Source organism: Gallus gallus, chromosome 19 (genome assembly GCF_016699485.2).
Source record: "Gallus gallus isolate bGalGal1 chromosome 19, bGalGal1.mat.broiler.GRCg7b, whole genome shotgun sequence".
In the NCBI taxonomy this organism is placed as follows: Eukaryota; Metazoa; Chordata; class Aves; order Galliformes; family Phasianidae; genus Gallus; species Gallus gallus.
In genome coordinates, this window is record NC_052550.1 from 1,980,121 (window position 1) to 2,007,620 (window position 27,500).

At 45.4% G+C, this 27,500-nt stretch overlaps 2 protein-coding genes across 10 annotated transcripts in view; both read right to left on the reverse strand.

The window, feature by feature from the left end:
• The window catches only part of AUTS2 (activator of transcription and developmental regulator AUTS2), a 663,053-nt gene that overhangs the window by 132,390 nt on the left and 503,163 nt on the right, over window positions 1-27,500 (reverse strand). The window lies entirely within an intron of this gene.
• LOC121107193 lies at window positions 6,487-21,793 on the reverse strand. 2 transcript variants are annotated; one of them, XM_040650199.1, is made up of 2 exons: window positions 20,251-21,793; window positions 6,487-9,059 (listed from the first exon to the last, which is right to left on the reverse strand). In XM_040650199.1, the coding sequence occupies exons 1-2, from the start codon at window positions 20,796-20,798 to the stop codon at window positions 8,492-8,494; spliced, it is 1,116 nt and encodes a 371-aa protein (XP_040506133.1). In that variant the 5' UTR covers window positions 20,799-21,793; the 3' UTR covers window positions 6,487-8,491. The 2 variants fall into 2 exon arrangements, 1 of the variants encoding a protein (XP_040506133.1); XR_005840902.1 differs by lacking the exon at window positions 6,487-9,059 and adding an exon at window positions 13,291-19,548.

The following is a 27,500-nucleotide window of genomic DNA, read 5'->3' on the forward strand; positions in this document are numbered from 1 at the left end:
TTCAGATGGGCTGAGGTTTTAGCCTTTATCTCACTGGCTGACCTTGCTAATACAGTATGTAGATCTCTTGCCAGCTAATCGGCGGACTGTAAAGCATGGTTTCAAGCTGTGGGCAATGATCTGTAACAGGAATGAATGAGTGGGTTTTAGCAGCCAGGATCTGTAGCCTACTATCTGTATCTGACAGCTGTCACCCTCCCGACAGAGGCCAAGGCCTAGCCCTGCATTAAAAGCAGCATGGCTGATCAGATTACTGGGACAGTGTGTCAGAACTGACTGCACCGAACTAGAGAGACAGAAAGTAAATCTATAAATAGCAGTTCTGCTTGTCTCCATGAGCCGCTGAAGGATAACCAATATTGAACAGCAATGTTTAGTCTCTGAAACCGGTGGAATACAGCTCCTGCCACATCAGAAGATGCTGAGGATGGGAGGGAAGGGCATAAGAAGCTGTGTGGGTAGGTGTGTCGCTATCCTGGCAGCAGCAATGGCTGTGTTTGCAAGGAGAAGCAGCATGCAAAAAAGTTGTCAGTGATCAGGGCATTGAAAGCAACACAGCTCAAAGTCACCTTAGACGAAAGTCACAGAGACCAAAGTCACCTCTGTGCAAAATGCATGCAGAACACCAGCCATTCCCTGGGGAACACCAGTGCTCAAAGAGATGCTGTGATAAGAGAGCTTCTCTGATACCTATTAGAGACATAAACCAAATTTTCAGGCAGAATGGTTGTGCTTTGAAAGCCACTCAGAGATGGAGATGCTTTAATTGCAGCTTCTGAGGGCTGTGAGGACAGCAGTGCCCAGCTATTGGACATCAAGCAACTGTAGGAGAGCCATCCAGCACATAGCAGGTGTATCAGAGCTCTTGGAGCCATCCATCACTCTTAAAAGTTTCCACTGATAAAAGGAGAATATCTGAAAATTAGTAAACAGCTTTGGAAACACGGCCCAGAGGTCAGTGGAGAGGAATGGAAAGTGGATCATAAGTCAAGGCAATAGGAAACTGGAACGGTGAGAATAACGTAGCTCTCTTATCGCTGCTGAACTGCCAGGCAATACCAGAGGCTACTGCAGGCAAAACAGGGGTCCATGAAGGCAGGAGCACAGCCATTCTTGTGCTTACTCTGGTCACAGCAACCTGGAGCCTTGCTCTGGGTCCCAACATATCTCAAGTGAGCTGGGTTGCCCCAGGACATCACCACTGCCTCCTGCAGTGCTCTCCAGGAGGACAGCAGGGGACAGGGGCTGCCTGGTCAGCACATGGCACCAGCATGCACGTGGCACCAGCAGATCCAGCTTGCAGCTCCCAGCACACTGATCTTTCATTCAGGCTATTCTATTCTCCACCCAGGAAAGCATGGAGGCTTCTCTGCATCCCACCATGGAGCAGTAGCCAAGTGGAACTGAAAGCACAAAGCAATGACTCACCTACACAGATCAACTTTTTACACTGAATGTAAAGAATGAATAATTGAATAAAACTGTGAAAGGATACAACTTTTTACATTGCTAAAACGCTAAGAGCCTGACTTGGATAATTCAAGGTATACAAACGTGGCTGTACACTTGAAGACCAGTTCAGAAGAGTGAGACCAGTGAGACATCAGAAGCCCGAGCAGCCCAGCACACACTGCTCCTGGTGTAGCTCAGGGCCTCTGAGCCTCTGGTGAGCCAAGCTGGGCACTGATACTTGTCCCCATGAATTTGAAAATAGGATGAAGATGATATTTATCCCCTGAACTGAGGAACAAATCAAAACCTTTCCAGCCCATAAGTTTCAAAATAGCAATTTACTGGTAGCGGAGTGTCAAGCTTCCCCTTGGCTGTAGTGATGGATTTCACTAACAGCCACACACTTTTACCAATGTGTTTTCCTCAGCTAATTCAGTGCTTACAAGATGCTGCTCAGCGACAGCCCTGGCAGCCAGCAGCTCCCTCTGGATGCTCAGGGGTCCAGCAGTGCTGGCATGATGTACCCAGTGTGCACAGCCCAACAGGGAGGAGCAGCACCAGCCAGGCTCCCAGCTTGGTAGCTGGGTCCCAGCAGTCTCTGGTGTCCCTGCCAGGCTGTCACCCAGGCAGTGCCACGCATACACCTGGGCTGCACCCCCTGTATGCAGGCATCAGATGGCAGCGGCTCTGCGCGTGGCTGCAAACCTCCATCACCAGCCCCCAGAGCCAGCCAAGGCCCCCACGGCTCCTCATTAGCGACAGATTCTTACTTATTTTGTGGAGTCAGTGGCTTCTGCCAATAACCCAGCGCTCCTAATTAAAAGCCAACTTATTTCGTAACCTACAAAGTCCTGTTTCCACCTCTGCCCAAAGAAGCAGAGAAATGGGAGCCCTTCCCGTGGCCTCGCTTGTCCTCCATTTAACGGCGGACTCCACAAAGTGTAAGTGCATTTTATTTTGTTTTGTGTTTTTTTTTTAAAGACAGCATAAAGCAGCAAAGTTTGAAGGACATCCAACATTTATGCCATGTGCCCACTTGATATCACAGGGGACTTTCCACAGGAGCAAAGGTTTTCTTAATAAAGGGTCTCATTGGCCGGTTGGATCAAATCATGTAGACACCGATATTTTGCTGCTGGCAATACTTTAAACCCACAGTTAGGCAGGTGTAGAGACTGCAGTGGCCTTGAAACTCTAGCATGGTTTATACATGGTATACACATCTTTGAGGATTTGGAGAAATCTACAAGGGATCTAATGCTTTTCCACCTATTGACATTTACAAAGCAGTTTAAATCATGCATGAGAGGCCTCAGGCACATGTAGTTCACAAAACACAACTCTGCGCTCCCAGGGAATTTAAGCTGACCAATGCTCTTTATTAGAACCGACAGTGAAAGACAGCTATTGCAAAACCTCTACAAGAAATGCAATGCAAAGATGACAGACTTAATGCCGGTGGATATATTATGCAGATTATCCACCTCAAGCCTTGCTTGTTAAATAAGTTTCATGCTTTCCTCACTCCCACTGCCTCTCTTAGGTAATATCCTCCCTGGCTTTATCATGGGAGCTGTTCCCTAAATTCCTTGATCAATCATCTGCTTTCCAGGACTTCAGACATGCTGAGTTAGCTCTGAAGATAAGACAGAGATGCTTAACAGTGGAAAACAGTTAAACCCTTTCACCTAACAGCACAACAGTGCCACGCATATATGAGATTAATACTTTAAAAACTTAACAGCTATTTCGCTGATGAAAGAATAGGAGGAATTTGAAGGAATCCATCATCTCTGACAAGTCACCTTGAAGCTGTGAATTCCCAGTGCAATATAATTTTTTCAATATATGCTTTTGCTATGTACATACAAATGAAGAACAAAATGCTGAGATCCTTGCTCCAGTTTTGATCAGCTCTTAATTAAATTCTGAAAATCTCTAATACAGATTATCTAAGAGTCTGTCTTCCTACCAGGAGAAAAAGACTATATGCAATTTGATTGCATCTTAAAGCCTGCGAACAGTGCTTAATATGTACATGAGAGTATGCTGCATTCTGCACGTGGAACTCTTCTGCTGGTGACTGCTGCTCAGGCGAGTACTGCCCTGCCTTCACCCTGAACTGAAGCACATGCCTGGTAGGGTCCAGAATTTACAGAGGAACTCCAGTTTGGATGTGAATTTCAACCAGTAATGAGTACAGTAGCAGCCTCTTGGAGCTGCATGATGAAGTTTCCAACTGTGGGAAGGTTGCATCTGCATGCATGCCTGAAAATACAGGCAGGAAAACAGCATTTCAAAAAAACATAAATGTTTGTATATGAAATGCAAGCAAATATGAACGTGCATGTTGATGTATTATATTGTATATGCAAAGGTGTGTGCAAATGTAATGTATACGTTGCACACACTGTTAACACTGAAATTAAAAGTTTTAAGGAACAAAACTCAGCCTTACAGTGGTATCTCTGAATTATTACTGGTGGCTTCCTTGGCAGCAAGCTGGGTCGCGCTTGGCTTGACCTAATCAAAATGATTTGCTTGCTACAGCACTACCAGCACGGCAGAAGTGTTATTGGCAGACTGAAATCACTGATAGCTTTTCCACAAATAGGAAGCAGAAACGGATGCATGCTAACTATTCCGCTTAAGGGGAATCAAGGAAAAAGATTTTTCTTTTTTTACACTACAGGTTTGGTTTTCCTTTGAATCCCAGGCTAAGAACAGCAGCAGAAGCCCCTTCCCAAATGCAATTGGTGAGCTCAAACAAGCTTAATGGGTCCTATTTACAATCATGCTTTTGTTACTGGGTGTAAAACACACGGCCAAGCATAAAGTCTGACACCAAAGGAGAGATAAGAGGCTTTTAGTGCTTGTATGTAGCTCCACCTCCTCAGAAATCAGGCAGATAACATAACAATGAACATTTCATAAGATTTTAGACTTTCATTCACTGTGATGGAAATCAGTAAAAAGGTTATAATTGACTCCAGTGATATTGGATCAGGCCCTAAATAGAAGAGAAACCTGCACACTGCGTGGGGAGAGAAGTTAAATCTATTTGGCTGCTTTGTTCCCAGGTTCTGCTAAAAGACCTCTGCCATGGATGGATACTGCAACTTCCTCACCTGGGATTGAAGCCAGGAGTAGGACAGCCAGAAACTGGAGAACAAAACTCTGCAAACGCCCTGCAAGCTTTCAAACACCAAAACTCACCGCCTACGTCAAGATCCTAACATTGAACAGATTACGTGGTCTTGAAAATTGGCAGGGAGGAAAGATCCAGAGAGGGTAAAAAAAAAAAAAACAACACAGAAAATCAGATAGTAACCTCAACCTGTAGCATTGAGTATTTTAAGCAAATGACTCTAAAATTGCCAACGGTTTTGCATATTAGAACAACTCAACCCAGGCCATTCTGTGATTCTGTAATTATATGAACTCACTCTTCTACTGAAATTCAGAAGAACTTACTGATAGTGAAAGAGTTTATATAAAAACTAAGCAAAGAATACTAAGCAGAAAGAGCAAAGAAGAAATATCTCGTACCAGTAAAACTGACATGTAAGCAGTTTTCTTGATCAAACTGTAGTTAAATTCAGAGGAAACGTAGTATTACTATAAAATAAGCCAAGTCTGCTTACCTTCAATGTCTATAAATATCTTTCTAAGGGCAGAACAGCTGCTTTACTGAGGGAAAACCCATATGCAATACAATTCCTCATCTATAATTATGAGACTAAATTATACTTCATATTTCTTCACGTCCAGCTCCTATCTTTGATTTCACACGTGACACGGTGGCAATGAGACAGACTTCCCAGGGAGGATACTGATGCTTCAAGTAACTCCAAGCATCCGGCCAAGGGGCACCACACAAACTCACCCCCAGCCACCATCCAGAAGAGACTGCCATCCCTCATCAAGGCAGAGGAAAGAAGGGAACCAAACTAAAACCGCAGGGCTTGTCTATGCTGCAATGGTGACCATAAAGGAGCCATAAGAACGGTCCTCACACAGGCAATCCAACCCCTGGGGGGGTCTGGAGCTGGTCTGGGGGCTGAGAGCACCTCATCTTGCTGGGGCAAGGGCTGCTCCTGGAGCACATGGACAGCACAACCACCGCCACTACAGCACCGGAGCCATGGGGCTGCTCTGGAGAGTGCCAGGTACCTGCTGCTGCTCCTGCCTGCACTTCATCACCCTGGTGTCCATGCTCATGGGGATGATGAGTCCAGGCTGTAAATTGAAACAGCGCTCATCAAGCTGGAAAGTACTGGAAAACACACGACGACTACTATCTTCTGCATATACAAACAACTTCTTTGCTCTGCTTTGATCCTGTGGCAGACTAAAAACATTTCTGCCTGACCTGTGACCGGCTCGTTGTCATCTCTGGCCAGTCCCCAGTCTGTTACTAATTGGCACCACTGCTGCCAGCCTTGGGAACGAGGCCAGAGCCAGAACAGGCAGGGAAAGCCCTTGTCGGGAGCACACGGGCAGGCTGCACAACTGCCCTTATTCTCTGGGAAAGGAGCAGGCTCTCAAGGGGATATTGATCTCAACACACTATTTAAAAATGCATTAAATACATTTTTTCTCTCCATATATTTGATAGATATAATTATGGTAGCCCCTAGAACAACACGCCTGTTTGTAGACTGCTTTCAAATTCATCTAATTTGTATTGCCAGATGGTATGAATGATTGCTACAGATAAACTTTGGATACGTTCCATTATTAATTGACAGAAGCATGGTCACAGCAGAACGCTCATCCCACACCTCATATCTGACAATTAATGGTTAAAAGATGAAAGTACTGAGGAAAAAATGAGTCCCAGGAGTCCCAAGTCCCATTTAATAGCCTTGAGAGCTAAACTTAAACCACCAAAATGTATTATGCTCTTAGATCTCTATACCAATCTTGTTGCACGTGTACAATTTCCAATCCCATCAACAGCTCCCTGCAGAAGCCAGGCTCTGGTCACAGTGTGTTATACACGGGGCTCAGAAACGCCACGGGAGAGTAAAATCTGACAATCTTCAAGTTCAAGAAATAAGATGGTTGTAAAAACCAAATGTCTCACTGCAGATGGTTGGCTTTAAGCTGGTCTTCTACATAAAACACAAACACAAGGATTCTGATGAACAGCATAAAACAGTGAGCGTCGTAGACAAGACACCTGCTCCCAAAGCAATGGTGAGCTCCCAAGGAGCTGGAAATACCTTGCTCTAAGTATTTCACAAATCCATATCTAGTGATTATGCCCTCAATGAATTAAGCAAAAACTGAGAAAAAGCAGAGTGCTTAACTCATTAAAATTTTTCATTTTTCAACTTATTCCACTGGAACACACCTAATACATACTGAATCCTTTATAAAAAAGGAGACATTATGCAGCAAGGAATCCTCAGATTTGGGATAAATAACATTTACCAGTGACACCCAGCTTAAAAACAGACAGATGAAGAAGGATGTCCTAAGATGTGAGAAATAGATGTTCTGTAGCTTCTTGACTTGCAGTGGTTGCTCCTCTAACTGAACAGTATGGCATTTCTTACAAACAATATTTCCACCTACAGCACAACTTTCATCTGCAAGCTCTAGCATGTCATACATGCTTACACACTCCTTTTCATAAATACACGCACTGAGCAGAAACTGCCAAAAAGGTACATAAATTACTTCATCTGAGGTAGGACAATATGGCCAGTTGGCAAAGAACACATGTACTATATCATGGCTTGATTGATGGGAATAGCGTTGTAATTGCAGCTGCAGAGTCTGTTTGGCGGAGATGAGGACGAATACAAAAACACCAAATGATGTCTGATGGGCGCCCAGGGGTGGCAGCCCTGTTCTCTGCCCTCCCATAGCCCCGTGTGACTACAGGATGCACTGCGATCACCCACGAGTTCAAAGAGCTGAGCTGTGGATTTGGGTCTGTGACGTTAAGATGCTGGTTTGTGCGGAAGGTGAATATGTCTGGCAAAACACAAAACCAACCAAAAAAAATAACCACCAAAAAAACCAAACCAAACCAACCAAACAAACAAAAACCAATTTGTGAAGGATGCAGTGTTCCTTGTTGTCTTATTTTAGTTGGGGTATTGCCCCATGCTACCCTCCGGTGCGTTCCTGGACTGTTTCCTCAGCCAGATCAATTCCTCTCTTTCCTCTGGCTGGTGTATGTGGCATGAACACAAAGGTGTGTACCCACAGTCAGCATCAGATCTGACTGTTCCCGACAACTCCTGTGATACTGCAACCTCAGGGACTTGAGGACACATCTGTGAGTAGATGTAGTAGCTGCCATCTGCACGAACTGCATTATTTAACTGCACTGGCACTGATTAACATTTGCTGTAACCTATGGTAATGGGCTCTGGGGGCTTCCCATGTCTGCTACACAGTGGCAGCTGATGTCTCCTGCTCCATCCTTAAAACAGGATGTTTTAATTTTTAATGGAGCACATGTTCGATTGGCTATACAAACAGGCTAATCTGCAAAGCATGTGCTCAATAACAAGCCAAGCTATGCAGCCAGAATAACAACACTGTTTTGCCACGCACAAAATGCAAAAGGCCCCGTGTTTCATGCCACCGCCGCTCAGTGCTGATGGTCAGGAGGAATGACTGCGCACGTTCCCCACTTCCAACAGCAGCCCTTAGGAATTAGCTCCCACCTTCACTGCACCTCAGGCTGCTGGCTCATTTCCCACCCGGGAAACCGAAGCAGAGAGCTGACAAAGTTCAGGTGCCTGGAACAGAAACCACAGTGGTGCAGCAGAAGCACTTGGAGGCAAAACTACAGCGTGTGCTGGGAGGGGAGAGCTCGGCTGGGGCTGGCACACTTGGAGGAAAAATAAGCTGGTGGGCATTTAAGCAGACAGCAGAGAAGTGAACACTTCCCCGCTGCTGGAAACAATATATAAATAACATTCTGCACGTCCATCCCTTCTCTCAGATCTCATGTAACCCACAGACACTTTCCTTCAGGGCATGTCTACTAAGATTATGGTGTCAACAGCCTGTGTTAAAAAGCATAAATTGCATGCATGTTAAAAGAGTAAGTTAGAGGTGCAGCCTGCCTCTGTGATACCGTTTGGTTTTGCCAACACAAACTCAGATGCATTTTATCTACGTTCCCAAAGAGAACAAGGGTCCTCCAGGCTGCAATGCAATGTTTCAACGTATTTATTTTGGAGGGGAAGTTTGGGCCTTGTCCCACATGCTTCCCTCGAGGCAATATTTTAGGGGGGGTATCCAGACTGCATGTCCCACAGTCAAAGAGATACCAAAGATTGCTAAGAACAATAGACACGTACAAACAAAACAGGAGAAAACAACAACAAAGAAGGGGGAGCCACTGGGCAGGAGCATTTGTTGGTGTATCCAAAAGCAGATGGGTTGGAATGCAGGAAACCCAGGCTCTTGCCTGCGAAGCCTTCTCAGGTCTTTCATTTTCCTGACTCAAGGAGTTTGCTTCTGTTCCTCTTTTTCTCCCTGAAGAAGTGTGTTTTCCAAAGCTCAGTGGGTTTTCTTTCTGTTTCTTCAAATCACTTGCTACCTCTGACCTGATCTGTCTACAGAATATGCCAAACCTGTAACAAGCACGGGCTGATTAAACAATTAATGGAATGCTATTTCAAGGCAGCCTCATCTTGTTCCAAACCTGTACTCATGACCATTTCTGAACCATAAACATGAAATGACCTTTCAAAAAGGTCACTTTTATTTTTCTGTTTTCTTCCATGATGAATTATGCCTTTGAGAAAGGCACTAAATCACTGAGCTTCTCAATAGATTCAAGAAAGTGAGAGGAATTTCATTCCTGTGGTCTTCACAAAGTACACACAGGAAGCTCTTTCATGGTTTGGACTGGTCAATACATCTAATGAGCTAATGAACATCTTTTTCTGCCTTAGGACATGCGTTTTGGGGATGTTAACATAATTATCCCCCTCCTCGAAGAGGCCAACTAGGTCTCGGTGAAAGAACTTCAGCACTGGGAAATATGTTTCTACCTTTTGACGCAGCGGATGCATTTCCAGCAGTGCTCCGCTGCTTGAGAACAGACCTGGCATTCATGCTTTACTACTGATTACCCTGGAAGCACATGAGAAAAATCAGACTGTTATTGCCTCTCCGGTGTTTTTGCAAACTGTTGGAATATTCCAAAAAACACACACAAAACCATCATAAATTCACTGCAAACTTAGAATGAAGGACAAAACATCCTCACATGTTTTAGTAACCTAAAACCCCATTTGAGAAAGGCTGCTCGGCGCTGGGCACAGCAACGTGAGAAATGGTTGAGAAATCCCGTCCTGAGGTTAAACGCTCCACCTCCCTTCCATCAGCAGTATCAGACCAAGTGCCTGAGCTGATCTCTACAATAACAAGATCTAAATCAGCGAGGGCTGTATTCGAGTTTAAAGATAAAATGAGTATTGATTGGTGTGCCAAAGTCCATGTGCAAAAGCAAGCTTTGAACCCTCTTGATAAGAAACCTTGTCTATCTGAGAAGTCAGAAACTCCCTGGAATGTTACCGGATTCTCAGTGTGATGACATCTGGAGGGGCAAGCATAAGCTCTCTGCTTATCTTTGCATCTATCACAATCACCTTTATCATGCAGGAAATATTTCTTAGCATAGCAGCAGTCATCTGAAATTCAGACAGTCTGGAGACAAAAAATGAAGCCTTGGAATTCAAGTATTTTCTCCATGCAGTTGAGAAAGCTGCATTCATCTCAGTTGTAACTCAGGAAGGTTTTGTCTGCCCTACAGAAAGCGAAAAGCTGCTACATTAATGCACAAGGGTGTCCTTTCCATCAAGTTCCTTAATTAGCTTATCTGGAAAAAAAACTATACCAATCAAATTAAATATTAATCACATATAAACTGCTGATCACAATCAGCTGGGGGTTCACGCAGGCAGAACGTAGGGATCGCAGTGTGATTTCTTTTCCCAGAGAGTTTCCTCCTGCTCTCCTTCCTTTGCCAATTTAGCAAATTCATATAAAAAACAAAGCTTGAGTTTTCCAAGTACAACATTAACAACAGACCAGAAGTTTTTCCGCACTAAAATATTGAACTGAAAATTCAGTTCCTTTAAATCATTCTAAATCCTTGCCTCTGATTGGGTTCATTAATAAACATGCTGGTTTTGTTACAGGGAGTGACATATGGCATAATCCGCTAACAGGAAGAAGTATTTTGCATTTTATTGTAGAAAACAAACATGCAAACAGGTTTTCACAGATGGCTTTCTTAGCTTCTGGGAGGAGAAAAAAAAGCTTAATAATGCTTGAAAACAATTCTCCCCCCTTCCTTAAAAGAAGAGAAGGGGGAAAAAAATTGACTGGAACTGCTTTTCAATTAAAGTAAGTTCTACTATATGTTTCAGCTATACTCCAACTTCCTTTATGCTACAGCTACTTCTTCAGTTATGCATGAAATAAAAGCCTATCAACTTGCAAGTATCTGGCAATATGCACCTAGAGAGTAAAACAAACAAAACAAAAAACAGGGTGAAATTCTTGGCTGAATACTTGACTCCCTGCATCCCCTCACAGATTTCTCCTTCTGTAGAAGGCTAAGATTTCATCCTTGATATCTGAGCAAGTCCAGTTCAGGAGCTAAATGCAACCTTTCTGACAGGACAGTCAAGATCCTACAAGACTGACTTGTTCTTCTGATGAAGAGTACCCAAGTCTTGCCTTCTGGGTTGAAGCTTTGTCTAACTGCTCAGCACTGAGAGAAAACCTCCAAAGTGATCAGAGGAGACTCATCAGGAGGGATTTGGATCTCTGCAACTAGAGCACTGCCCATATTCCCTCATTATTCTGCTGGTTAGGGCATATGATGATGTCAAGTCTACAGTCCACGCACTTGGAATCATAATGCCAATCTGAATCGTGGATAAGTTGCAGGAAGTCTGATAAATGCTTTATATAAACATTGTAACGCTTACAAAATCATAGAACAAAACATAGAACATCTTTCTTGCCCATCCATTCTCACTTGGACTTGTTCCACTCCTTCTTTGTCATCTTTTCCCCATTGCCTCTTGGAAACACAGCAGACCTTACTCTGAATTTCATGGTGCTCCTTGTGAGGTCATATTTGCAGCTTATTTTTCAGTATTGTCCAGAATATCCAGCGTTGCTTGATCCCAAGGCAACTTACGTTTCCTACCCCAAACATAAGTGTTCCCATGGCTGCACCAAGCACAGACTCTTAGAATTGATGTTGACAATGAACCAAGTATTACGGTCTAGAGCAGCACCCAAAACCTTTCTCAGTTCTATGCATGAACTGCATATTTCAAGCTTCTCCTTGTGCTAAAATAGAGAACAAATGCTCCAGAAATTTTCTGCATTAGGTGTGCTTAAGAGCTCACGCTGTCTACATGGCAAAAGCAGCCACTCTAATCCCTGTATCTCTTTTGCATACGGAAACTGAGCTGACAGCATTTAATCAGCTCCAAATTTACACTACTGATCACCTTTTCCATTTAATCACGACTGCAGCCTTTCAAGAAGTAATTCCCTTTGGTTAAAATTAACAATGACAGGCTGTGTTTTTACACATTGTTGAAATGTGTAAAACAATCGGATGGAGGAAAAAAATGCCCTCCTTTTTCAGAGCTGATTTACGATATATATGCAAACCCTATTAAAGTTAAACCATGCTTTTCAATGAAATGAGGATTTCCAACAAGCTGCTCTCCATTTTATTTAAGGATCCCAATGACTGATACAAACGGTGGTAATCAGCTCTATTGCTAATATAGGATATTTGGGCTAGGAGATAACATACTTAACCCTTAAGTGAGAAATAGCTCATAAATCACAAGCACTTTGTAAGGGAAGTATAATAAGACTCTCTCTTGTGAGCAGAAATCAAATGATATCCAGCTGAGACACATTATACTCCTTTCTCCAAAATCTAAAGGTTAAATATAAAAAGAAATTAATGTAGAGAAGGAAGATCAGGGGAAGTGGGACAGGAGTAGGCGGCAAAGAGGAATGCAAATATCTGAATAGGTGGGCTAGCCTTCTCCCGACAGATAAGACCAAACTGAGGAGGAAGCAGATGTGGCTCGGAAGAAAAGGAGAGCTCTCAGGAAATGACAGGGCCTGTTGGCTGCCTGCAAGCAGCCTCACATGAAGGGCAGGCATACCTCCACCATCCAGGGCCTGAACAGGTGCAGAAACAAGAACTGCCACATCATGCAGATTCAAAGATGTGCAGGGAGCACAAAGCTGTGCTGAGTGCTTGATGTGTGCAAAAGTCTCAGTGACCACCAGAATGCTCAGCAGGCACCAAAATGCCCCTGACCAGCACAAGACAGACACCGAGAATCATACAATCATAGAATGGCTTGGGTTGGAAGGGATCTCAAGGATCATCAAGATCTCAACCCTTGGCACAAGCAGGGCCACCAACCTCCATATCTAATACTAGACCAGGCTGCCCAGGGCCCCATCCAACCTGGCCTTAAACACCTCCAGGGATGGACGGGGCATCCACAGACTCTCTGGGCAGCTGTTCCAGCACCTCACCACTCTCTCTGAAAAGAACTTCCCCCTGATATCCAACTTACATCTTCCCTCCTTCACCTTAAAACCATTTCCCCTTCTCCTGCTATTATCCATCCTTGTAAAGAGTTGACTCCCCTCCTGTTTGTAGGCTCCCTTTAGGTACTGAAAGGCTGCAATGAGGTCACCCCACAGCCTTCTCTTCTCCAGGCTAAACAAGCCCAGCTCCCTCAGCCTGTATTTGTAGGAGAGGTGCTCCAGCTCCCTGATCATCTTTGTGGCCTCCTCTGGACCCTCTCCAACAGCTCCCTGTCTTTCCTGTATTGGGGGCCCCAGACCTGGACGCAGTACTCCAGATGGGGCCTCACGAGGGCAGAGTAGAGAGGGACAAACACCTCCCTGTGCCAAAAAGAGACGTGAAATGGATTGCCTAGGATCATCAGTGGAGGATGAATCTGAGGCTAGCAGTGAAGAAGGCTGATGAAGCCCTCCCTTGGAGAACCAAAGGCAGTGAGGAATCGTTTTGCTCACTGTGCACACTGTGACATTTTTGCTCACTTTTGCACACTGTGAGATTCTGTCCCACTGAAGCCCAGCAGTGAAACTGAAACTGCTGCATCCAAAAACTGCCAAACTGCTAAAACAACATGCAAGCTAAAAAAGATTCATCATAACTATTCACTAGAGGATCCCACTGTGCTGTGACCGTTGAAAGGAGAGGTGAAAGCTACACTGAATGGTCTCCACCACATAGCAGTGTTCAGAACGACATGACAAAGGCCAAGGGGTTGTGGTTTAGATGCAAGGCAGTGACAGCAGGCTGGGCTCTACGGTGCCTCTTTGCTATGTGCCATCTTCACACTGAGGATAGCTCACCTGGGAGTGAAACCATCAAGAGTAAGAACTGTGGCGTCATCGTTTTGGTTTAGTACGGTGGCTAAGAGGAGAATGGTGAGAGGTTACCTGGAACAAGAGCTGGGGTGAGGCCAAGGAAGAATGCTTTGGCTTTGCTGGATTCCCTATGGCACATTTGTAACCCAGACTGATGGGTTCATCATTCCAGTTCTCTGGATGGGATGCAGCCTTGATAGGAGCCAAGTCTATCACTGAAGATGTGGGAACCTTAATTTTCTGGGAGCTGGATAGAAGTACAACGTAGATAAACAGGGACATTTCCTCCAAAGATTACACTCCAGTACAACTTTTTCTGCGTGCGTGTGCTGCTTGCAGAACGCCGAACTTGTTTCCAAAATAAATAGCTCCCAAAGAGGGTTTAATAAGGTTTGCTGTTTTCCAGAGGAAATAGATTGCAAACAAACTGTTTCCTGCTCCTATTTCAAGTGATTTTGGGTCCAATTATTTTCTTTTTTAGCATAAAGCTAAATGGACTATTCTGCCCTGTCCCTGACTGAGTCGAAGCGTGATTTCTTTTGATTATGCTTTTATGTTGCAAAACGTAGGGCTCTGCAGACATAATGGATGTCTCTGGGAGAGTGGCAGCAATTTTTTTTCTTTTTCTTTTTTTGTTTTGTTTTGTTTTTTGTTTTTTAAGTGTGCCAGTGCTTGTGGGAGCTCACTTTGGTGCCTGCTGGGCCAGAATAAAAACACCAAAAGAGGCAGAGGGAGGGAGCGAAGGGAAAGAAAACCCAAACAAAATGACTACTGTCCACCATGCCTAAGGGAGGCTGGCACAGAGGTGGGCAGAATTCAATGGAGTCTATGTGGGGTATACCTCAAGCACTAGATGAAGCCTGATTTCCGTTTTCTCCCAGATATTCTGACTATGGGGTTTATTTTTCCCCCCAGCTCAGTCTGCTTTTTTTCTTTTTTTCTTTTTTTTAAGTGGAACAGTGACAATTAGTAGCGGTAGGGAGGGGAAATCTTGGCAGTTTTCCCATCCTGACCTTTATTCCAGAGCATACTTTGTGGTCCGAATGCTTCCTGTAATAAAGCTCCATCCTTTGTTTAATTTGTAAACACTGTTGGTCAGAAAAGGGAAAGGGAGGGCAGCTCCCCTCGTCCCTCTTGATGGGAGGTGAATGCCATCATCTTCCTGGTATGGAGGGGAAAGCTGGCAGGTTTGTCACTGTCTGGGTTAGTGAGGTACTACCAAGAATCAAACCACTGACTTCCTTGAAGATAAAGACCTTTATGTTGGCTGCAGCTTAGGAATGTACAAAACATGTTCTCATCTCCCAAGTCAAAGAAAGAAAAAAAATCTGTTTCTGTTTGTCTCGTTGTCTGTCGCCCAGGGGCAATAAATGCTATTGCAGGGACAAGGATGAAAAATATTGTGTTTCATTTTTGATATCTGGATTTTACAAAAAAAAAAAAAAAAAAAAAAAAAAAGGAACACAAGAATAATCCTTACATGCTAGCTGCTGAATCAGCCTCCGAGGGCCCTCCATAGAGTTTTAGTGTGGGAGCTCAGCTCTTAGCCCTAATTACAGTCACTTTCTTGGTGGTTTTGGTTGTTGGTTTTTTTTTTTTGGACAGACCCAGAGAGAGGCATGTGCCTTCGGTAATTAGAGCAAAAATCTGGAAGGTTTCATTTTTCATTTTCTTATAGATCTGTATTAATGACCCTGGGCAAATCACTTAACACCTCTGACAAAATTTCTACTTGGGATCATGACCCTGCTTATAAGGGAAAACTCAGAGTCACACCGGGGATCTCTGCAGATGCCTCCTCAGGAGGGTTCAACCTATTTTCCTGCGGAGAAGAAACGACCGGATGGTCTTTTCAGTATGGAAAAAGCCACAAGAACACCTATTGTCTTAGAAGTATAACAAGCCACAGTTTGCCTATCAGGTATGAAACGGTATTGCCACCTCTCCTCATATTCACAGGAAAAAGATTTTAATCATAAGTCCTGTTAGTCATCTGCGGCATAATTTGCTCCTGGGAAGACAGAGCGGCCTCCAGTCTACTCCAGGTTCATCTCTCACATGCCCTGTGCTGCTTCTCAGCACGAAAATGAATTCCACCTCTTAGACCCAACAGATGCACACAGCAGGAATCTACCTGCTACACGGAGAAAGGCCTCGGGACACATAAGTGACTATCCAATACCTGTCAAAGAGATAGACACTAAAATTCTTCGGTGGCTTTTAACTCAATATTTCTTAATTAAAATAAAATTGAAGAGAGGGGAGAGGAAAAAAAAAAAAAAGAACAACAGCCCTTAATTGTGTCAGCCATGGAAAAAATCTGAGATTGAGGGCTCCAGAGAAGAGAAAGTCCTTTTGGATTAAAACTCTACATTTTATATTTTATCTCCAAAAGGCTATAAATGAGGTTTGGGATTTAAAAAAGATTTCATATGATTTTGTAATTACCCAAGTTACTATTACCTGATTAACACAGGAATCCTAATAGTCTGTTGCGCTTTCATTTCTCCAGTTGTGGTTGTCATGGGGCTCGACACCTGTCACCTGTTCATTTACAGGCATTTTAATTAACCTACATTATGTATGCTTTTTTTTTTTCCCTGGATTTAGTGCCTGAATTTCATATTAAAAAATAAAGTTAATAGCTACCTGAAGGAGGGCTGCTGCCAAAACATTCAGTCGATCCTGCCACATCCGTTTATCAGTACATGTCGCAGCAGCAGCAACCACCGATGCTTAATTGGCACAAGTATAGGGTAGAATAAATTCCTTGTTGCAGTGACATAGGTCTCATTCCTAGACCTAAAAATAAAGTCTTTCATGGGGCTGCATGTGGCTATAGACAACTCGTATATGGTTGTGGTTGCATTCAGACCTACTAAGCTTGGTCCATGATGGGTTCCACAAGTTCAGCTCCCACCCATCACGACATCTGAGCACAGGGCATCTGAAAATACATTTGGATTACCGGATCCTGGAGTACGTTTTGGTACAATCCACAGAACATTCTCAAGTGCACACACTGATAATGTTGTGGGTGCTGCAATATGTTAGTTAATATGAAGCAATTAAAGGGTTCTGTTCATTTTGCGCAGGCCCACGACAACCTCCAGGGCTGATGTGTTGGTGATGATGGATCTCACAGCCCACTTGGGCCACCTGGTCTGAACCACAGAATATCAATATCCTGCGTGCTGCAGAGTGGGCACTTCACACGTTGGTGTGAAGGCAATGGCAGCACCATTTCCATCATACTGCCATAGCACTCCCTGACGGACAGCAGTTCACAGAACCTAAAAGCACTCTCAGAATACCCCACAAATCCGACCACCCTAGGCTGCAAGGCTGGAAGAGAGCAACATCAAACTCAAGGCAACTTTGATAATGAAAAAACCAGACACTTCATTTAAGGCAAGACCTCCAGCCCACCTGCAATGGGAAGGAACGCGGCCTGCTTTCTGCTCCTCTCTCCTCATTTCCCTCTGGCATACAATAGCTGCCTTCTCCTCTGCACGCCTGCGGCCTTTGTTTGTTCCTTCACAGCTATGGGAGATAGGGATGGGGCCCGCAGGCTTTGACAGCTCAGCAGTTCCTGGCCAGAAGTGCTGGGCCTGTATGAAACCCTGTATGAAACCACCCGGCGGGAGGGCAGCGGTTCTCCCGCAGATGCTGAATGGCTGCACAGTGCAAATCCAGGGCGCCGCGTCTTAATTCTTAGTGGATTAATTGTCGAGATGAGCTGCACTTCAGCACAGAACAAGGCAAAGGTTTTCCTTTTTAGCGCCGACGCTGCTCCTCAGAGCCTGGATCTGAGCCATCCTTTCCCCTGCTTTGCCCTCCACTTCTCAGAGCCATCTTCGCCCGCAGCGCCGCTCGCATCGGCAGCCAGGCGAGTACAGCTGGGAGCTCTCCCAGGGCCCATCGCTTCAACTGCACTGAGCCTCCTGCTCCAGGCAATGATCTGCTCTGGTTCTCCCCGCTTCAGCAGCTATTCCTCACCAGCAGGCAGGACAATAAACCCTCAACTCCACCTCCGAGCCGCGACCCGCAATGTCACGTGCCTGTGTCAGTGCTGCTGAGCAGGGCAAGAAGCACAGTCACGGGGTTCCGCAGGTGGGGGAATTGTGTTCTGCCCACCCCTGACAGCAGCACAAGCAGAGCCTAACCCCCAACACAGCCCTCCGAGCAGTCAAACTGAGGGGAATGTCACTGCTCTGTCTGCGAGGTGAACGCAACGAGAGGGAACTCCCACGTCCGCGTTTTAGTGCTGCAATAAGGAATTCTCCACGAGTAGGGAAAATAAAGGGCTGGAGCATACGGTTTCTATCTGTGCCGCGCAGAAACTGATTAAAAATGCTAACAACCATGATTGTCCAACAACCAGGAGCTCCCAAGAGGCTCATACACACAGATGGTGATTAGTTTGGGATGGCCAGAACAATCACTAGTACCATGTTGCAGTAACACCCACAGACTATCTGTCACGGTCCCAAGAGACACTTAAAGGCTGTTTACTTCATACAGTTAACTTGAACCATAAGCTTTACAAGCCTCTTTGATACATTTTTAATCACTCTCCCCATAAACCCCTACCATCTCCCTGCACCGACACGCGCCGGGCTCTGCGGCACAGCTCGTCGGCGGGTGGACAGGGGCTGCATGCAGCACTGGGGCCTCCTGGGCAGCTGGAGGACTGGATCCCCCCCGGCCCTGTGCAGGTGGCACAACCAGGAGGTCAGCAGCAGCCGTGCAACAAGGCTTAGTATGGTCAAACGGAGCCAATTGTTGGGTTGTTTTTTTTTTGCAAGGCTTCATTTTTTTCCAAGGAATTCTGTTGCTCCAGGCTAACAAAATACTTTTATTTAACGACTGGAGTGCTGTTTGGGAGGGGTTCCCTTTTCTTTTTTTCTTTTCAGTTAGGTCCCATATGCTGCACACTGCGTGCGTTGCTGCTCCAACGCTATCTTTCTTCCAGAGATTGTAATCTTTCTTTAAACAAAACGAACAGTTTTGTAATTTATACCTCTCCAAGAAGCATCCCCAAACAACCAGGCAGCCTTGCCCTTCCCTTCCCAGCAAACCGCCGCCTCCTGATCCTGCAGTCCATCTCATGTGAGCGAATGGCTCTGTCCACGCAGAGCTCCATGTGCAGACTGAGCAATGACTGAGCCCCCAAACTCTGCCCAGAGTCAGCTCTGGGGAACCGGGACCAGACGGCAGTGCTCAGCGCTGTCATCTCGGCAATTGCTCCCAGGAGCCAATACAGTGAAGTCATTGGGAAAGCAGGTTAATTTATGGCAGGAGGAGATGGGGGGCACTGGGCTGTGGAAAGCCACTTTTGCTGCCTGTTTCACCGGTGTAAATTTAAATAACTCCCACAGAGCAATCTGAGATTCACACTGAGCAAATGTTAGTAGACTCTGCTTCTCCTTTGTTGTCGTTTTTCCTCCTTTAATTGCCTCATCTGTTTGGAGGGAATATGGACCCACAAAATGGATCTTTGTAATGTTCCCTTTGCCACCTATAAAGCTGTTTCTCCTTCTGTCCCTTCCCCACATGAGATCACTTCCCACCTCTGTGCAGCATGAGGTAGCCTGGTGGAGAGGTCTAAGTACAGATCAGAGGGACCAGGGAGTCATGGCTTCACACAGTGGCCTGAAGCAAATGGAAATGGGATGGGGTGTCAGTACCCCTGTCAGAGAAGGTGAATAAACATGCTGGAAAGCTAAGAGAGGAATGAAACGTGGAGGAATCAATGTATGACTCTGAACATCTAAAATTCTATGATTCAGAAGAGCCAAACAGTATTACCAGCATGGATCAATGCAGTTATATTAGTGGGGAAAACAAAACTCCAGTTCTCCCTCAACAAAATACTCAGATGCTGCAGGAGTTATCTTACTAGCACAGAAACTTCCCCCATTCACTAACATAGGTTGCTGTAAGAATTTGATGCAGATTTTGAAATGCAAGACTCACTTCTATTTTGCTGTTTGGCCCATAACCCATTACAGACCTGTCCTTAAAAGCAATTTGAAGACATAAGTACTGGAAACTTCCAAATGAAAGGAAACACCAGGCAACACCTATTCATGTTTGTCTCAGATGTTGCAAATCTGCTCTGAAAGAAAACCATCTCCCTAGCACTGCCCATCTAGGAAGACACACAAAGCCCTTTTTGCCTGAACTTTGCTTCCAAAGGCTGGAGAGCCTTTAGATGCAGATAACATGTGTTTTAATATCACATGCTCTGCATGCCAAACCCTCCAATGGTGCCAGCACCTTTCTGACTCCCATGCAGCACTACAGCTCGTCATCCGTTAAGTCCCCAAGGTCCTAAATGCACCTGCAACATACTTGGCAGCAGTCTGGAGGTCGGTGTGTGGAGAACGCCCACCGGTGTGCTGCCCAGTGCCGTCTCCGTTGCTTCTCTGCACGCTCCTGTGTCTGTGCATCCAGCTGTTTCCTACCCTGTGAGATTGTGACATCACAGAAGGGACTATATTTGTTTGGTGAGCACAGCACCTACTGAGAGGGGCTCTCGGCTCTCCCTGGAGCTCCAAGGAGTGAAGCTGACTCAGTAATGATGACAGCACCGCAGTGAGAGGAGGTGTGAGGAGCACTGCCTTGGTGGCCTGAGCCCATTCCCTGGGCAGCAGCACCCAGCTGGGGGGGCGGCAGCAGCCACTCACCCTGGCACACTGGAATTCATTGACACATTGGGAATGGGGATGCATGCTCTGACACAACTTAAGCCCATCCACAGAAGGGACACAGACATGACCCAGACCCGCCAACCCCCTGCTCTGTGTCCAAACCATCAGGCCGCACGCTCTTCTTGATGAGACTCCTTCCACACAGCACTGAAACCCTGGGCTCTGCCTTCCAGAGGTGAATATTAACATCGAACAACTCTTCCCCACTCAGCTGGCAGAGTTAAGAGCATATTGCCCAATGCAGCAGTCAGAAGGAAAGCAACATGATTAATGGAAGCATGCCTTGCTTACTCGTGAGCTCCTCTCTATTCCCCCACCCACACATATACATAAACTTTTACAGCTTTGGCTACTTAAGTTCTTATCCAGACAATCTGTGAGGGGTTATAAACTATGGTAGGAACCCTCAGGCTACAGGGTCCCTACATTAGCAACCACTCTGTATTGAACAATCCTATTGATACTCATCAATCATTTACTTGAAAAGAAGAAAATATATTAAAAGGGACTGCAGGGGATTTATCTTCCCATACTGATAAACTGTTAAAAATTAATGAACTAGAGCAACTCTGAAGGCACTGTAAAGCAAACCAAATAAAACCCCACAAAATCCCCATAGGCCTCCGGAAAGCTCTGGTAGGGTGCCCCCATGCTGAGGATACTTTATCCTCTCTGGCCTGCTGGTTTTTCCTTTTGTGTGTGCCTACCAGCGCAGATGATAGCCCTCATCTACTGGTCTTTTCCTGGCATTCTGCACGCCTGGCACAGAAACGCTTTTCATTTGCTCCTGCAAGAAGGGAACAAAGATACCACAGCTTGAAAACCCCATTCACTGACCCATGTCTGGGTGCTAGTTTGAATCTGGCAGAAAGCTATTTAAAAACTTCCCAGCCTTTTCTATCCTTGAAGCTGTCAGATCCTGCAGCACAGCTACAGCCACAAAATTCAGCGAGGTGCCCAAACTTTGTGCAGTACAAAGCTCCCTGGCAGCTTACAAATAGCCTGAGGGCTGTGCTTAGCTAACATTAAATGGAACAGATTGCAGCTGCCTTTCCTATCACACAAAGTTGTGGGCGCGGAGATCAGAGGTCTCGTCATTCACTTCTCCGTAAAGTCCCTGTCACTCTATTTGCTGTATCTTTGCCTGTGTCATTCCTCATCATCAAAAGCACGTTCATTGCACGTCGCCTTTATCTGACTTGAGCCGACTCATATCTCGTACTGACAAAGAAATGCTTATGAACGCTGCATAATGCAATGGGAGATCGAGGCAACTTGCATTTCTGCACACATGAGTGGTGTTATTGTTTTCCCAGCTCAAGTGCATGCTTTGCCTCACAAGCTCCGCAGGAACTTTGCACACGTGGCCTTGCACCTATTGATCAACACGCGTAATGGATTGGCGCAGAGCAGAGGAGATTCCAGCACTGCAGGCTGCTGGCTTCCCATGGCGGGTGGGACTGCTTGGGGGCAGTTTGTGTGTGCTGTAATGAGACTGGTGAGAACACGTGGTGGAAGTGCAGGCCTGCATCGACACGGCACGAAGTCACGTTCCTACCTCTCATCCCTTGCCCACGTAAAGGACATGGGAAGAGAATGGAAACTCGGATTACAAACAAAGAAAGGTGGAGGGTTTTTTGGTATCCAAACAAAAGATCTGGTTCTGAATGTTAGGTAAATAATATTCCAGATCGAAAAGGTTTTGTTCAGAATAAGTTTCAAACAGAAAAAATACTCTTTTGGACGTAAAAACCCAAAATCAACAACAACAACAAACCTAGCAAAAAAGCCATAACCAATTCTATTCTCATGTGCATGTCCACATTCCAAACACTGTCATTTCATATTTGCACTATTTAAGTAATCACTTACACAGGAAGAAAAAAAAATAGTGAAGTTTAGGACACATGAAATTAATTCAAATACAGTCACACGTATTTACAACCACACAAACCGCACAATATATTCAAACACATTTTTTTCCTTCCCGTTCCCTTGAATGGAATTTTTCTATCAACGTTCTCGTGAGAAATACCCGCTCCCACCCTGCATGCATATGTGGGAATAACAGGCAAAAAAGTGGAAGGCTACAGATAGAAGATCAAGAGAGGCATTCAGATGGAAGGCGAAGAAACAATAAATAGAGCACATTTGCAGGTACATATGTCTTTGCACGTACCAGATCGTTTGTACCGAAGGACACAAAGAATGATTTAATTTTCAGCTGCTCACAGATGGTAACTTCCCATCCTTGCTCCCATGAATCATTTAAGCCCTCCTCTGAAGCCTCCCAAATAAGACCTAAGTGATGCGAGGGGCCTCCAGCTGGGCCCTTTGCACACAGGTGAAATCCACCTAAATTCTTCATGACGTAGGGGGAAAAATGAGGCCCACCTAATAGAATTAATAGCAGTAATAATACTTTGCATTTCTAAAAGCCCTTCCAGCTCGGAAACTCAAAGCTTGATAATTAATGTCTCTTTGATTTTATTCCTATCGATTAAAGATCCAGCGGAACAACAACAACAAAAAAGAATCTATTAATAAAAGCTAATGTGGTTTTCAATAAGAGTTTGTTAAAGTGAAGAGCAGTAACCTTGCTGTTCCAGCCGTCACAGACAGACATCTAGACGGTACATATGTCCATACGCTCCCTAAATTAGCGCACCCAATACTCGGTGGCTGTTCTGGGAAATTAGGCGGTTGTGTATAACTGTAATGAGGTCATAAAGGGTCTGATCTCCACCGGGATTTAATTAACTCTGAATCTTATAAATATTGTGCTGAATTATAGTTAAATTTGCATAAAGGTTAGAATCAAGCAGGACCGGCTCCATTTACCAAAACGGGCTAAAAATAAAACCTCCGAGTAAAGACCCTTCAAACAATGTTTTTCTATTTCAGTACAGCTTTGTTTTGATCTGGGCCTGAACATATATTTAAGGGGAAGCAGGGTTGAGAGGGAGGGGGAGAAGGAGGTTATATTTCAAACAGGCTTTGGAGATAACTTCAAACAGACTAATAGAATGGCGGCTTGCAGCCCTGAGATAACCCATCCCTCCAATGGCCTTGCTCTCAGTAAAAGGAGATCGTATCAAATATATACACAGCTATCAAGAAATCTTTCCCCCTTTTTTATTTTTATTATTAAAGTAATGCCAGACGTAAAATATCACTGCCAGGCAGACCAGAATGACATAAACGATAAAGGAGGAGGCAAAAGTGGTATTTGTGGGAGGATCTGCTCCAGGAAAGGCAAGTCTGGGGGCTCCTTTCCTGAAACTCTGGTCAGGCTTTACCCAAACCCAAGTCCCACAGCCTCTGAGGACAACCACGTGAAGGCAGCATGGGCACTCCTAGGCTTGGGCCCACCATATGACAAGCTATGCACTTACAGCACTCCATTTACAACTATGCTAGCCCTAAACAAAGCAATTTTAGCCTAAGGAGACCTCAGAGCAACACAGGGCTGACCCAGCCACTCTTACATTTTGCCTGGCCACTGGGAGGGACAGAGCTTGGCAAGATGACCAGCACGGCTTGAGGCTTAGCACTTCAGGGCCATGCAAAGAACAGCTGGAAGGCTGCTGGCATTTCCCATCCTGTTGTACTATGTGCTAACCTGGTGCTGGTGCATTGGTTGATTCAAGTGGGTAGAAAGAACTGCACCCTCTCTTGTGGCTGTGCATTATCACTGGAATTTCACCTGAGAACCACATAACTCGCAGGCAATGTTCCAGCTTGCTGAGGCTCACCATGCAGCACCTTGTTAGCCAAGCTGGACCACTAATCTTCTGCCAGCAGGGCCCTGCTGGCACATCCTCCTGTCCTTCCCTCTGGCCACCCCACAACTGTGAGCCAACCTCCGTCTCCTGGCTGGCATGTTGGACAGCAAGGAACACGATGAGATGAGCTCTAGTGCCCTTGCCAATGCGCTCTGTAGGCTCCAAGTGAGTTTTCCTCTCTGCCAGTACGCACGGTGCTGTTCAAGAACAGCTCTGCATGCTGGTCACACGCTCTTGGATCTGCTCAAAGATTGTCCCCGAAAACCATCTGGCACTGGTGTCAGTCAAGGCATGCCACAAATCTCAGAGCAGGGCCTGCATCCCAGCAATTCATCCCCGGGCACGAGCTGGCAGGGCACAGAACAGCAGGCTGGCATGGGTATGGGGCATGAAGGGAGAATCTGTAGCCATCACTGGACAGATGAGGCCATCAGGAGACGACATCAGAGTACCTGGAGCAACCTTGCTAAGTGAGGTGAAAAAGAGCAAAAGCTCTTGGTTGCCAAACCTGTCTGTACTGGCAGCTTTGTGTACATTCACTCTGGTAGTTTGGATCACACGCCTTTATGTTTCACTTCATCAGGACATGCTGGAGTAACTGCCTCTTTTGTCCATTGCTTTGATAAGTGGCTAGACAAGGAATGCCTTAGAAATGATTTTAGGTAATCAGACTAAGCAATATGATCTTTAAAGCAACTGAAAAGCGTTAATTTGCATCAAAATATGAACAACAACAAAAAAAGATCTCATAGATTGATTAATGAAGATGCCTTAAATTCTGTGACAGTTGCATGGGAAACAGCCTTCAGTGGGACTGCGACCAGAGTGGGACAAGCAGGTTACCAAGAGGGGACAAGCAGACCGGTGCACTAAACACATAGGAGGAAGGGATGGCTGGTGCAAGCTGGAACAACAGGCAAAGACCTGCTCTGGACATTGAAACTGCGTATTCAGAATCATTTGTACACTGCAGCACCAGTGGGTATTCACATTTACCTGGCCTGTACTTCCACAACTCAACGGTTTGTCAACATGTCTCAATACCAGCTACAGTTCTGCAGCAAATCCGTACAACTATGGGCCAAAGCAAATGCTTCTGAGCTGATCGGATTCCTAAAACCCTTTTTCCTCTTAACTCCCTGTATGTATTACTGTTATCATTACTGAAAAGCAAAATTCTACCATTCATAGCATATCCAGGCTGGAGAACATGCAGCTGCTTTCTTCTGGAAAGTGGCATTTAAAACGTGCACTTTCTTCTTTAGACTCATTTTTTTTCCCTTGTGAAAATCCCCTAAGCTCATATTGGATATACTGTAAGCACCCTTTAAGCTTTAGCCTGTCCTGGGGGCCTTCACATCGGACTCCTACTACAGAGCAATTTTCCTCCACTGGACGTCTCCACAATCAAAACCTTCTCAGGGTAATGAGCAAAATAACTTTTTAGTCCTTGCCCAACTCTACCTCAGCACACACTCTCACTTCTCCCTGCGCGAGGCCTTCATGAATAGGAACTATTGTATGTAGGCTGTAGTCCTTTGCCAGCATGGCCCTACAGCAAAGCAGAACTCATCAACCTCATGCCATTCATGTCCAGAGTGGGAAAGTATTTTAATGTGATTGCGAATTAAGCAGGGAAAACTAAAAGGGAAAAAAAAATAAGACTTAGGAAGTATTTTCAAATGTAGGACCCAAAACTAACATTTTGAAATTTCCAAGGTTGGAGGAAAAACAGAGAAAGCAGTTCAGCTACGTTTGCTCTGGCCCATCCAGCTCCCTTTGCTGAGCCCTGTTGTCATCACATTTCACATTACGATGGTGTTGTGAACTACAAAGAAAACAAGGGAACTGGCAAGTCAAGTGTTTTGCCAGCATTTCTGGGAGAAAATGTGTCCAAGTGAGAGGTGCTGATTCCACCTTCCTAGCAAAACATACACTGCTTCCATGGACTGCCGGCGGCGTGGCTCTCTGCACCTCCCCATTACTGGCAGCTCTTTACGATACCCCTGATGGTATTAAACCTGATGGAAATGATAAATGAGTTTGAATGTTACTGGGCAGAATGGGCCAACTGTGCATGGGGGGAAATACGTCCTCCGCAATGGAGAGAGGACAACAAAAGAAGACGTTCAGGAGAGTGGATAGGGAAGAAGAAAAAATGCAACGGTTTGCAAGCTGCAGCATCTTATCTGGATGGGATCAGGTAGAGCTGCAATGGGGTGTGGTGAGAGGTCCCCTTCCAGGCCCCACCTGCACAAAGCCCATGGTGGGGGGCAGCTGCTGTGGTCTCTTGCCATAGAACTTTCCCAGTCCACCTCAGCAGGAGGGCCCCCCAGCCTGCTAACACCCACACATGGTACAGGCATGAACATCTCTTTGCAGCAACCAACCTCCCCTTGCCCAGGACGCTGGCTGGGCTGTGCCTTCACAACCCTCAGCCAAACAGTCCCCAGTGCTCCGGGCCCAAACCCCACGTGTTGTCTGTGAGCCACAGCATGTGGGTTGGGAAGGAACAGTCCTCATAAAACAGGAGAATTTTCAGCTGTCTGAAAGGGCTGGGGAAGGGCTGTGTGCGCTCCAGGGCCAGTACAGAGAGGTACAGAGAATGATCCCCTCCCCATCATCACCCAGGGATATTCACACCACAGTCTCCTCAATTATATCCATACTACCCAGTAGGACAGCACCAGAGAGCAGATCATTAAAGAAAACCTTTTTTTTCCTTTTTACCTGGGGCTATTTTATTTGCATAATTCAGCGATCTGTTTTAAGACTGCTCCGCAGAGCACAGAGTGAACACGATGGGAATGGTGGCAATGCTGGTGTTGAGGCACAGATGAGACTCCGAGGGTGCAAAGGTTTTAAGGCAGCCCTACTGTCAAAGCCAATGCAGCATATCCCCATGGCGTGATGGAACAGCAGCGAGCGTAAGGCACTTTGGTAGGAAATATGACAGCCAAAATGTCGCAGAAATTGATGTAGCCTGCTCTTCTGACACCCCAAACCCACAATCAAGTAAAGCAACAGAGCTGGAGCAGATGCTGGGGTATTTGGATGTTCCTGTTTCCATAAGAAAAACAACAAACAAAACAAAAAACAATCCCCC

Bases quoted from the DNA above. Each gene is read 5' to 3' on its own strand.
- LOC121107193 (XM_040650199.1), bottom strand. From the start codon at position 20,798: ATGTTAATATTCACCTCTGGAAGGCAGAGCCCAGGGTTTCAGTGCTGT. The intron at 9,060-20,250 runs GTATGTTGCAGG...TGCTTGTTACAG, and splicing joins GACCTCCAGACTGCTGCCAA to GTTTGGCATATTCTGTAGAC.